This window comes from Pristiophorus japonicus, unplaced genomic scaffold, assembly GCF_044704955.1.
Source record: "Pristiophorus japonicus isolate sPriJap1 unplaced genomic scaffold, sPriJap1.hap1 HAP1_SCAFFOLD_3876, whole genome shotgun sequence".
Taxonomy (NCBI): domain Eukaryota; kingdom Metazoa; phylum Chordata; class Chondrichthyes; family Pristiophoridae; genus Pristiophorus; species Pristiophorus japonicus.
In genome coordinates this window covers 1-12,729 of record NW_027253735.1, presented here as the reverse complement: position 1 = coordinate 12,729, position 12,729 = coordinate 1, and the positions used below count along the sequence as shown (strand labels likewise).

The window sequence follows — 12,729 nt, the reverse complement described above, 5'->3', positions numbered from 1 at the left end:
GTCTCTCTCTTCTCTCTCTCTCTCTCCTGCGTCTCTCTCTCTCTCTCTCTCTCTCTGCGTCTCTCTCTCTCTCTCTCTCTCTCTGCGTCTCTCTCTCTCTCTCTCTGCGTCTCTCTCTCTCTCTCTCTGCGTCTCTCTCTCTCTCTCTTCTCTCTCTCTCTCTCTCTCTCTCTCTCTCTCTGCTCTCTCTCTGCGTCTCTCTCCTCTCTCTCTCTCTCTCTCTCTCTCTCTGCGTCTCTCTCTCTGCGTCTCTCTCCTTCCTCCCCCCCGCTAGTCTCTCTTGTGTATAAGTTCCTTGGTGGCCCGGAGGTCTCTGGTACTCAACTCAAGTGTCAGCTAATCGACCACAGAGGGCCTCACGGCCAAATCCACGTCTGACCTCACCCGATATCCATACACAGGATTTTTCACATAGATGTCCCCAATGTTCCTCCCTCGACCAATAGCACCACAAACAGTTCAACCGCAGATTGGGGTTTGTGGGACACGGTGCTCACAAAATGGCTGCCGCGGCGGTTACAAATGGCTGCCGCGGTGCTCGCAAAATGGCTGCCACAGTTCACTTCAAAAACGTCTCGCTCTACGCAAACGACGCCGAAACAGCGGGAGAGACGAGTCAATGGAGGCTCGTTGACTCTTACTGTGCCAGTGCCACAGCAGACGCTATGTGGGTTCGCCCAGCGAGCCGCGACCAGGACTGTCAAGGAGAAACGCAAAGGTTGGGGCCTCACTGTCAGAGGCTCGGCCTGTCGGGATAACACGGACCTCGGGGCACCGCCGCTGGGATGACAGCAACCGCGGGGAGGGGAGGGAGCTCGAACACCTTTCAAAAATAGCACCCAGCCCGACTTTGTTCCCTAATCCCGAGGGGGGGGTTATACTGACGGCTGCGAGCCCTACCTCCAGCAGGACGTGATGCACTTTCTGTAGGAAGTCCTCGCCGCTCTGCGATTCGGGCGTCAGCTCCTGGGGCAGGTCGTTCCGGTGTCCGATCTGTATCCACCCAGAGGGAAGGAAGAACAATCGTGAAAAGCCTTTCGTCGGGACAGGAGGAGGCCCATTCAGCCCCTCGAGCCTGTTACCATAGGAACAGGAGGAGGCCCATTCAGCCCCTCGAGCCTGTTACCATAGGAACAGGAGGAGGCCCATTCAGCCCCTCGAGCCTGTTACCATAGGAACAGGAGGAGGCCATTCAGCCCCTCGGGCCTGTTACCATAGGAACAGGAGAAGGCCACTCAACCCCTTGGGCCTGTTACATAGGAACAGGAGGCCATTCAGCCCCTTGGGCCTGTTACCATAGGAACAGGAGGAGGCCCATTCAGCCCCTCGGGCCTGTTACCATAGGAACAGGAGGAGGCCCATTCAGCCCCTCGGGCCTGTTACCAGAGAGTTCCAGATTCCCACTGCCCTTTGTGTGAAGAAGTGCTTCCTGACATCACCCCAGAATCATACAACAGAACCACAGAAATTTACAGCACAGGAGGAGGCCATTTCGGCCCATCGTGTCCGCGGCCAGCCGACCAAGAGCTACCCAGCCTAATCCCACTTTCCCGCTCTCGGTCCGTAGCCCTGTAGGTTACAAGTGCACATCCAAGTACTGTTTAAATGTGGTGAGGGTTTCTGCCTCTACCACCCTTTCAGGCAGTGAGTTCCGCCCCAGACCCCCACCACCCTCCGGGTGAAGACATTTCCCCTCAAATCCCCTCTAAACCTCCCCCCCAATTACTTTAAATCTGTGCCCCCTGGTTGTTGACCCCTCTGCCAAGGGAAACAGGTCCGTCCTATCCACTCTATCCAGGCCCCTCATCATTTTATACACCTCAATCAGGTCTCCCCTCAGCCTCCTCTGTTCCAAAGAAAACAACCCCAGCCTATCCAATCTTTCCTCGTAGCTAAAATTCTCCAGTCCCGGCAACATCCCCGTAAATCTCCTCTGCTCCCTCTCCAGTGCAATCACATCCTTCCTGTAATGTGGTGACCAGAACTGCACGCAGTACTCCAGCTGTGGCCTAACTCATGTTGTATACAGTTCAAGCATAACCCCCTCGCTCTGGTATTCTATGCCTCAGCTAATAAAGGCAAGTATCCCGTCTGCCTCCTGAACGGCCGGGCTCTGATTTTTAAGGTGGCGTCCCCCCGTTAGCTCCTGGCGGGTTACTGCGCAACGGGAGTGGAGGAGTCTGGGCTGTTCCACCTTGGCAGGGGAGGCATCGGGAGAAGGTGCAGTCCGAGTGACAGAATCCTCGGCAGTGCGACCAGGATTTCAGCAAGTGCAACTGATGTCCGACTGCAATTCAGAAAGTAAATGGTACGTTGGCCTTTATTACAGGAGGATTTGAGTACAAGAGTAAAGACGTCTTCCTGCAATTATACCGGGCCCTGGTGAGACCACACCTGGAGTATTGTGCACAGTTTGGGTCTCCTTACCTAAGGAAGGATATACTTGCCATTGAGGGAGTGCAGCGAAGGTTCACCAGACTGATTCCTGGGATGGGGGGATTGTCCTGTGAGGAGAGATTGAGCCGACTGGGCCGATATTCTCTAGAGTTTAGAAGAATGAGAGGTGATCTCATTGAAACAGACAACATTCTTCATCATAGACGGTCCCTCGAAGCGAGGATGACTTGCTTCCAGGCCGAAAAGCGATGAGTTCACAGATGTTTCAATGAAGGACCCAATATTCCGGATCCCGAACTACATCCTGAAGAGCGGAAGATGCCTGTGGGTGGATTTTTTTAACGTGGGGTGACCGTTGCACACCAGCCACCACACGGGGCTTGACAGAGCGAGGTCTTGGTCCAGGGGCAAGGGTTAACCAGGACGACTGGAGACCTGCTCTGCTGCACGGGCCCAGTGCGCACACATATCGCACAGTGTGGGCTGGGCCCGTGCTGCCCCTGGGCCCTCGGCTCTTCTGGGCCCCGTACCTCATTCGCCGCACCTCCGCCACGATCTCTCGCCACTCCTCCTGAGGTTGTGAAGGGCGCTATATAAATGCAAGTCTGGCTTCTTGGCTCTGGGAGGTTGGGGCCCGCCCCAAACTCTCGCCTCTCATGGGCCCCGATCACGTCCCTCTACAGGGCACATTCTTACAGGGCTTGACGGGGTAGATGCGGGGGGGGGTGTTTTCCCCCCCTCCCCGGGCTGGGGAGTCTAGAACCAGGGGTCACACAGTCTCAGGATAAGGGGGCGGCCATTGAGGACTGAGATGAGGAGGAATTTCTTCACTCAGAGGGGGGTGAATCTTTGGAATTCTCTGCCCCAGAGGGCCGTGGAGCCTCAGTCTCTGAGTATATTCAAGGCTGGGATTGATAGATTTTGGATATTAAGTGGATAAAGGGATCGAGCGGGAAAGTGGAGTTGAGGTCAAAGATCAGCCGTGATCTTATTAAATGGCGGAGCAGGCTTGAAGGGCCGAATGGCCGACTCCTGCTCCGCCATTCTTATGTTCTAAACGCCCGACTGTGCAGGTGTAGGTCTCGAGCGTTGAATTCGAAGCGTGTGATATTAGCAGATTCTGATGACGTTCTACTGACGGTGCCTATGTGGAGGGGGGGGGGGGAAAAGAGAGGATTGAACTCAGGGCATTGTTTTCAAGTCCAGCGCGGCCACACGGGATGCAAGGGTCAGTGCGTGCAATGAGTACGGCCAGACTGAATCAAGAGTCTTCGCGGTTGGCATGCTGCACCTCATTGAGAGGCTCGGCGTGGTGACCACAGGTTGAAGGCCATTGACAGAAGAGCCAGAGGGGGAGACGAGGGGAATGTTTTTACGCGATCGGGAACGCGCTGCCTGAAAGGCAGATTCAATCGTAACTTTCAAACGGGAGTTGGGTAAACACTGGAAGGGAAAAAAAGTGCAGGGATATCCTGGGTTTTTAAATCTGGTTTTTGCCTGTCCCAGGGGATCCAATGGCTCCGGGTTGGGGTGGAGTGTCTAATGTTTCAGTGCAAGGGGTGTCGCAGTTGTGTGGGGCGGACTGGTTGGGCTGGGTGCTCTCGGCCTTTCCGCCATTGTTCATCGGTTTATCTGTAACCTTCAGGGCTGCTGACCGCGGGCCGGGCGGTTCTTTGTCGGCCGGTGTGGACACGATGGGCCGAAATGGCCTCCTTCTGCGCTGTAACTTTCTATGTTGCTACATGCGGAAAGAACAGTGGAGTGGGAGTGATTGGATAGACCTTTCAGGCACGATGGGCTGAATGGCCTCCTCCTGAGCCACATGGCTCTATAAATGGCTAAACATTACTCCACTACCATTGCTCCCTCGGTACTGCACTGGGAGTGTGGGCCTGGATTTCTGTGCTCAAGTCCCTGGAGTGAGACTTGAACCCACAACCTTCTGACTCAGAGGCCAGGGTGCTGCCCACTGAACCACGGCTGATACTGAACAGCACCTCCTTTTGTAAACATTAATTCCTGGGAGTGGCTGCAGTGTGCACCGTCTACAAGATGCACTGCAGCAACTCTCCAAGGCTTCTTCGGCAGCACCTCCCAAACCCGCGACCTCTAACCCCTAGAAGGACAAGGGCAGCAGGCGCATGGGAACACCACCACCTCCACGTTCCCCTCCCAGTCACACTCACACACCATCCCGACTTGGGAATATATCGGCCGTTCCTTCATCGTCGCTGGGTCACAATCCTGGAACTCCCTCCCTAACAGCACTGTGGGAGCACCTTCACCACACGGACTGCAGCGGTTCAAGGCGGCGGCTCATCACCACCTTCTCAAGGGGCGATTCGGGAACGGGCGATAAATGCTGGGCCTTGCCAGCGACGCCCACATCCCAGGAATTAATGTTTACAAAAGGAGGTGCTCTTCAGTGTCAGCCGTGGTTCAGTGGGCAGCCCTCTCGCCTCTGAGTCAGAAGGTTGTGGGTTCAAGTCCCACTCCAGGGACTTGAGCACAAAATTCTAGGCTGACACTCCAAGTGCCGCACTGTCGGAGGGGCGGTACTGAGGGAGTGCCACACTGTCGGAGGGGCAGTGCTGAGGGAGTGCCACTGTCGGAGGGGTGGTACTGAGGGAGCGCCGCACAGTCGGAGGGGCAGTACTGAGGGAGTGCCACACTGTCGGAGGGATGGTACTGAGGGAGCGCCGCACTGTCGGAGGGGCGGTACTGAGGGAGTGCCACACTGTCGGAGGGGCAGTACTGAGGGAGTGCCACACTGTCAGAGGGGCAGTACTGAGGGAGCGCCGCACTGTCGGAGGGGCAATACTGAGGGAGCGCTGCACTGTCGGAGGGGCAATACTGAGGGAGTGCCACACTGTCGGAGGGGCAGTGCTGAGGGAGTGCCACACTGTCGGAGGGGCAGTACTGAGGGAGTGCTGCACTGTCGGAGGGGCAGTACTGAGGGAGTGCCACACTGTCGGAGGGGCAGTACTGAGGGAGTACCGCACTGTCGGAGGGGCGGTACTGAGGGAGTGCCACACTGTCGGAGGGGCAGTTTGGGACACCCGCTGGTTGTGAAAGGCGCTATATAAAGGCAAGACTTTCTTTCTTTTTGAGTGACGGCCGGTGGACACTAGGTGGCAGCGCGGAGCAGAGTGGGCGGAGCCACGGGCGTTTAGTAACGCAACGGGAAATACTCAACGCTTTCCGCGGCGTCGACCAGCGCGCTCCACTCCATCTTGGGGATCATTCGAGAGATGAACTCCTGGTTAAAGTCCACGTTGTTGATCTTCACCTCGGAGGCCTGCAGGACCAAGGCAGACAAACATCGTCAACAGTCGGGGTTTGGTTACAGCTCAGAGCGTCTCATTGACAGCAACGCTCCCCTCACCCCCAACTTCATCGTTCACCCCCACCACGACTAACCCGAGGGATGGGTTAACCCTCCCAAACACTGGGGGCGCTGTGGCCCACTCTATCCCAGTTGAATATAACCCTCCCAAACACAGGGGGCGCTGTGCCTCACCTTAACCCAGCTGAATATAACCTGCCCAAACACAGGGGGCGCTGTGGCCCACTCTATCCCAGCTGAGGTTAACCCTCCCAAACACTGGGGGCGCTGTGACGCACTCTATCCCAGCTGAGGTTAACCCTCCCAAAACACAGGGGGCAGTGTGCCTCACTCTATCCCAGCTGAGGTTAACCCTCCCAAACACAGGGGGCGCTGTGCCTCACTCTATCCCAGCTGAGGTTAACCCTCCCAAACACTGGGGGCGCTGTGACCCACTCTATCCCAGCTGAGGTTAACCCTCCCAAACACAGGGGGCACTGTGCCTCACTCGATCCCAGCTGAGGTTAACCCTCCCACACAGGGGGCACTGTGCCTCACTCTATCCCAGCTGAGGTTAACCCTCCCAAACACAGGGGGCGCTGTAGCCCACTCTATCCCAGCTGAGATTAACCCTCCCAAACACTGGGGGCGCTGTGCCTCACCTTAACCCAGCTGAATATAACCTGCCCAAACACAGGGGGCGCTGTGGCCCACTCTAACCCAGCTGAATATAACCCTCCCAAACACAGGGGGCGCTGTGGCCCACTCTAACCCAGCTGAATATAACCCTCCCAAACACAGGGGGCGCTGTGGCCCACTCTAACCCAGCTGAATATAAACTGCCCAAACACAGGGGGCGCTGTGCCTCACTCTAACCCAGCTGAATATAACCCTCCCAAACACTGGGGGCGCTGTGGCCCACTCTAACCCAGCTGAATATAACCCTCCCAAACACTGGGGGCGCTGTGGCCCACTCTAACCCAGCTGAATATAACCCTCCCAAACACTGGGGGCGCTGTGGCCCACTCTAACCCAGCTGAATATAACCTGCCCAAACACAGGGGGCGCTGTGCCTCACTCTAACCCAGCTGAATATAACCTGCCCAAACACAGGGGGCGCTGTGCCTCACTCTAACCCAGCTGAATATAACCCTCCCAAACACTGGGGGCACTGTGGCCCACTCTAACCCAGCTCAATATAACCTGCCCAAACACAGGGGGCGCTGTGGCCCACTCTATCCCAGCTGAGGTTAACCCTCCCAAACACTGGGGGCGCTGTGCCTCACCTTAACCCAGCTGAATATAACCCTCCCAAACACAGGGGGTGCTGTGGCCCACTCTTACCCAGCTGAATATAACCCTCCCAAACACTGGGGGCACTGTGGCCCACTCTAACCCAGCTGAATATAACCCTCCCAAACACAGGAGGCACTGTGCATCACCTTAACCCCGCAGAATATAACCCTCCCAAACACAGGGGGCACTGTGCATCACCTTAACCCCGCAGAATGTAACCCTCCCAAACACTGGGGGCACTGTGGCCCACTCTAACCCAGCTGAATATAACCCTCCCAAACACAGGGGGCACTGTGCATCACCTTAACCCCGCAGAATATAACCCTCCCAAACACTGGGGGTGCTGTGGCTCACCGCACTCTACTGTACTAAAATGGCTGCTGTTGCTAGCGGCTGTCACTCGCATCTCCTGTAGCAAAATGGCCGCCAGTATAAGCCAGTCTCACGGTGGGAGGGACTGTACGAAAATGGCTACCGCCCTTAGCGGGCGTACAGCGTTAGACACGCTGACTGCACCAACATGGCCGCCGACGTCAGCCAAGCTTCCTGTGCCAAAATGGCCGCCAGCGCTAGCCAGGCTTACTGCACCAACATGGCGGCGATTGCGTTCCCACGGCGGCCCTTACTGCACTAAGATGGCCGCCGCTTTTCTCGCGGCCCTGGCTCAGCGGCCTGCCCGACGGGCCTCAATCCCCGCTCCTCGCCTTCAGCTATTTCCGGGTCCCCCTCCCGCACTCACCCGCAGCAGCAGCGGGAAGCCGCAGCTCACCCCGCGGACGTGCGAGCTCAGCAGGTTGTGTGTCAGCAGCTTCATGGCGGCGGCGGCGGTGTCTCGTCCGTCGCGGGGCCTGCAGGGCGGAAATGACGCGCGGAGTTCCGCCGCTTTCACCCTTCCCCCTGGAGCAGCGCAACGCTGGCCGGGGGTTCCGGCCCCACAGGATTGTGGGGGGAATCCTTAACACAGCGCAACATTTAAAGGGCCACTCACTCCTCCTCCTTCAAACAGGGCAGGCTTTTTACAACCCTTTCTTTTCTCCTTGAAAACATTTCATTATTGAGGGAAAGTTGCATTGGAGCCTTTTAAATACAAGTTATATCATCCGCAGTGCCACGTATCCAGACATCTTTACTGTTGGTACTATCCCAAGGTGTGCCACCAGAGGGCACCGCAGTGGGAGACTTGTAGGTTACCTGTACAGGTGTGCCTGGCCTAGTATAAAAGGCAGGCCGCCAGGTGTGATCCTCACTCTGGAGTTAACTATTAAAGGACTAAGTACAACACACTGCCTCGTGGAGTCATTGTTCGAGCGTCTAAGGACACAACAATTGGCGACGAGATTACGGACTTTCACGTGAAAATGGCTACCCTTGGTACGTTGCAGCAGTTCGCCGATGGTGATGATTGGGACGCCTTTGCGGAGCGGCACGAACATTTATTCACAGCAAGCGACCTGGCAGGAGACGACCAGGCCGCACTGGCTGATCAGCGCAGAGCTATCCTGCCGACCAGTTGTGGGCCCACCGTCTATGGCCTCGTCCGGGACTTGCTGGCACCGGCGAAGACAACGACCAAGACAGACGTACGAGGAGCTCGTAACCCTGGTCCAGGAGCAGCTCGAGCCCCAAGGACAGCGCCCTCACAGCCAGACACCGGTTCTACACCCACCGACGGCAGGAAACCGGGAAGTACACCGCAGACCTCGGGAGGCTGGCGGCACCGTGTGATTTCGTCAAACTCCTCACTGAGGCGCTGCGGGATATCTTTGTCATCGGAGTCGGCCACGAGGGCCTGCTTCACAGGCTACTATCTGCGGATACCACAGTCACACTGCAGAAGGCCATCGCCGTGAGCCAGGCATTCATGTCCTCGGCCTGCGGTTCTAGGCGGATGACTCACCCTCGGGACTCAAACCCGGCAGGTACTGTGCACAGAGTGGCGCCTTGTAGAAGCTGGACTGTAGAACATGAATCTCCTCAGGGGAGAGAGAGAACAGGCCCCAGAGTCCCTTAACTCAGAGTCCGCCTGTGGATATGTGAACTGGATACATGGAAATAAAGACAGTAAAGTGAACTGGATATATGAAAATGTATAAGCCACGGAAAAATAACTAAGAGAATGTCACATTGCAAATAATACAACATCAGCACAATTAACAGGCTTTCTCAAGGTTTTAAGTTACTAATCATGCCAATATAAATTGTAACATGAAATGGATAAATGAAAATACAACATCAGCACAATCAGCAGAATTGCAAGGTTTCAGTTAGTAGTCACGCCAGTAAAATTGTAACATTTAGAGGCAATGCCTGAGCTTTCGTAAAAACAGCCCATATAGATGTCGGCTAATGAGTGGACAAAGGAAAGGAAGGATCAAAAGGGATAAGCTGAACTAGAATGTCAATCTAATTGTATCTTGTTATCTGTTTTCAAAAATGTATAACTGTCGTCGCTTTACGATGTAACTTCGCTTATCCGTAGGAAGTGTGCACGCTCTATCGAGAGAGTATACCTTCTGTCTGATAAGTCTCGCCGGCCGGTGAATAAAGACTGCTATGTTGAAAGCACAATCGGTATTCGCCTCAGTGATTTCACTGAACCAGATTGAGAGAAAAGAACTCGGAAATCAACACGCCAAGGGGGGGGGTCTAATCAAATAGCACCATGCTGGCCTTGCGGAGGGAATCCCAGGGCTCACCAGTGCCGCTTTAAAGAGACGATGTGTGTAAAGGCTGCAGCACAAAGGGCCGCCTCCAGCGAGGGTGTAAGAGGAAATATGACTCACCGTGTCGATGAAGAGTCTGCAGATGGCCATGAATCCAGCGGGGATTATTGAAACAATAGGCAAAAGAGAGGTGGACGGCATGTTTAGCTGCACCACAGAATGTTCCCCCTCGAGGACGGAAGTCGAGATAAATGGCGTTCCAGTCTTCATGGAGGTGGACACGGGGGCGAGCCAGTCAGTGATGAACCACGAAGCCTTTGAGAGGCTATGGGACAATCGGGATGAACCACCCAAGTTGGTCCCGGTTCAGGAAAAGCTGCGCACCTACACCGATGAACTTACCCCAGTCGTCGGTAGCGCGGATGTACAGGTACTCCATGATGGCGCGGTGCACAAGTTACCCCCGTGGATTGTTGCAGGTGATGGACCAACGCTGCTCGGAAGAAGGTGGATGGAGAAGAGCCATTGGAAGTGGGAAGACTTCAACCCTCCGCGCTCGGAGGCACGGCAAGCCCTCGCCTGAGGGGAGGACCCGGCACCGGAGAGCAGGCCGGCACGGCGCCCGAGGCACAGACCGCCCAGCACGACTGCGCGGAGGCGGTCCAGCCGAGGCGAGCCGAACACACCTCCCGGGCTCCAGCGGCGGGACTCCGGAGGAGGAAAATCGGATCCCGAGGCGACTTCCCAGCTTCGGAGGCGGAACCCGGGGAGAAGAGGAACACCGCAGTCGACATCGTGCGTGGAAGAAAGATGGCGGCCAGACCACGAGGCGCGGCGCTGACGGAGCAACACGTGGTACCGAGCGAAGAAGAGGATTGGGGTAAAGGTAGCAAGGCCCTCTTAAAGGAGGCCTGCAACCCACCACACTTAAAGGGACAGTCCCACATTCTCAATCAATGTAATAGCAACTGTGAGTTAAACGTAAAGCTTGTGATTGATGATCAGACCCAGTAGTCATGGCCGAGTGGTTAAGGCGATGGACAAAAAAGTCCATTGGGGTTTCCCGGTGCAAGTTCGAATCCTGTCGACTGCAATTAACATCAGAAATAGACTATTTAAACACTCGATTCTGTTCCGCCATTCAAAAAGAGTTGCAATTGACGATCAGAGTTTTATGCATGAAATAAGCAAAGAAAAGTCATGCGATTGCGATCGGAACTGCCGCTTAGCCACAATGAGTAATGAAACGTTGTGCGATGTAGGATTTCGACTGTATTCCGGTACAGCCATTGGGAGCGCACAGGTCCAGCGAGCTACCCGATGCTGTAGCCTGCGTCCCCGGGACCAGAGTGATGCACCGCGGAGAGTGTGGCCACAAGCAGCCAATACACACAAGACGCAGAGCAAGCGATCTCAGGAGGGCAATGGGTATCGATACCCTGCCTGCCACACAACCCACCGCCCCCCCCGATCGGCTCCACCTCTCAGGCACCCGACGGCACCAACCGCCACGAGCCTGAACGAGCAAACCGCGCTAAGGCGCAGCCCCCAGACCCTGCCGCCACCAAGGCTACACCCGGGAACGAAGGGTCGCCCGCTACGGTTCTCCCAAAGGGGACCGGGGGCCGGCCAGGGTCCCAAACCCAACAACCGCCCAGGCCAGCGAGTCAGCAGTTCCCCCACCTCCCCCACCGGCGCACTGCCAGACGGCCGCTCCGCCGGGAGCAGCAGCGACCCGGGGCGCAGGGAGAGGACAGGGAGGTCACAGGCGTCCGTGAACCTGCCCGCCGCTAGGAGCAAAGGCGAAGGCCCCCCCGAGAGCAGGCAACTTGAGCCAACCGGGTTCCCACTGCCAGCACCGGGCACCGCGCCACCAGCAGACGGCAGGGACACCGTCCAGCAGCTCGGGCACGAGTTTGTCCTCGCGCACCTCGGCTCTGACTCCAAGTGCATATCAGAGGCCAGTTACTTGCCTCTCTACGGCACCACGAATGTAATACTGTAAATGTAAATGCTGTTCCTGAACTTGAGTGTATATGAGCCACCCGCATTATCTGTATTTGTTGGGGGGGGGGGGGTGGAGAATGGGGTGGTCAGGGACACACACAAACAGAAACCACCAACACTCGACTGCCAATGGAACACCACCTACCCACCCAAGATGGAAACAACTCTCCAAGGGTCAACCAAATAGAGCTAAGCCCAGAGCACAGTCCATGCATGGAGGCAATTTGCACTAAGGGCTTGGGGGAGAGTGATGTCATGTATCCAGACATGGTTACTGCTGGTACTATCACAAGGTGTGCCACCAGAGGGCACCGCAGCGGGAGACCCGTAGCTTACCTGTACAGGTGTGCCTGGCCGAGTATAAAAGGCAGGCCGCCAGGTGTGATCCTCACTCTGGAGTTAACCAATAAAGGACGAAGGTGACCGCAGTTCAAGTACCACACCCTGCCTCGTGGAGTCATTGTTCGAGCATCTGATGACGTAACCACACGGGACTGCAGCGGTTCAAGAAGGCGGCTCACCACCACCTTCTCAAGAGGCGATTAGGGAACGGGCGATAAACGCTGGGCCTTGCAACACCCACATACCTGGTCTTGCACGAGCTTCTCGTTACACATTGGGAAGACCAAAGCCATTGTCTTCAGCCCCACCCTCCGGCCCCTGACCTTCCCCCCCCCCCACCACAAACTCCATACTCTTGCCGTTATTCCGTCCCATCCCCTCCCCATTCACGGTCACAGGTTAAACCAGACTGCTCACAACCAGGCTGTTCGACCGGGTCGTCCAGCACCATAAATGGCCGACTTCTCCCGCCGTAATATCGCCGACCCCAGCTTGGCCTCACACACTCTGCTGAACCCTTCCCCCCCCCACCCTCCTCCTCCACCCCCCCCCCACCCTCCTTCTCCACCCCACCCTCCTCCTCCACCCCCCCCCACCCTCCTCCACCACCCCCACCCTCCTCCTCACCCCCCCACCCTCCTCCTCCACCCCCCACCCTCCTCCTCCTCACCCCCCCACCCTCCTCCTCACCCCCCCACC

The 12,729-nt window shown here is 56.5% G+C and overlaps 1 protein-coding gene across 1 annotated transcript; it reads right to left on the bottom strand.

The window, feature by feature from the left end:
- Positions 1-900: 900 nt before the first annotated feature.
- trmt112 (tRNA methyltransferase activator subunit 11-2) lies at positions 901-7,910 on the bottom strand (the record flags this gene model as incomplete). The annotated part of the gene is made up of 3 exons (XM_070872920.1): positions 7,758-7,910; positions 5,594-5,695; positions 901-993 (listed from the first exon to the last, which is right to left on the bottom strand). Coding segments are annotated over exons 1-3 (270 nt in total), but the record flags the coding sequence as incomplete, so codon positions are not given.
- Between the last annotated feature and the right edge of the window lie 4,819 nt (positions 7,911-12,729).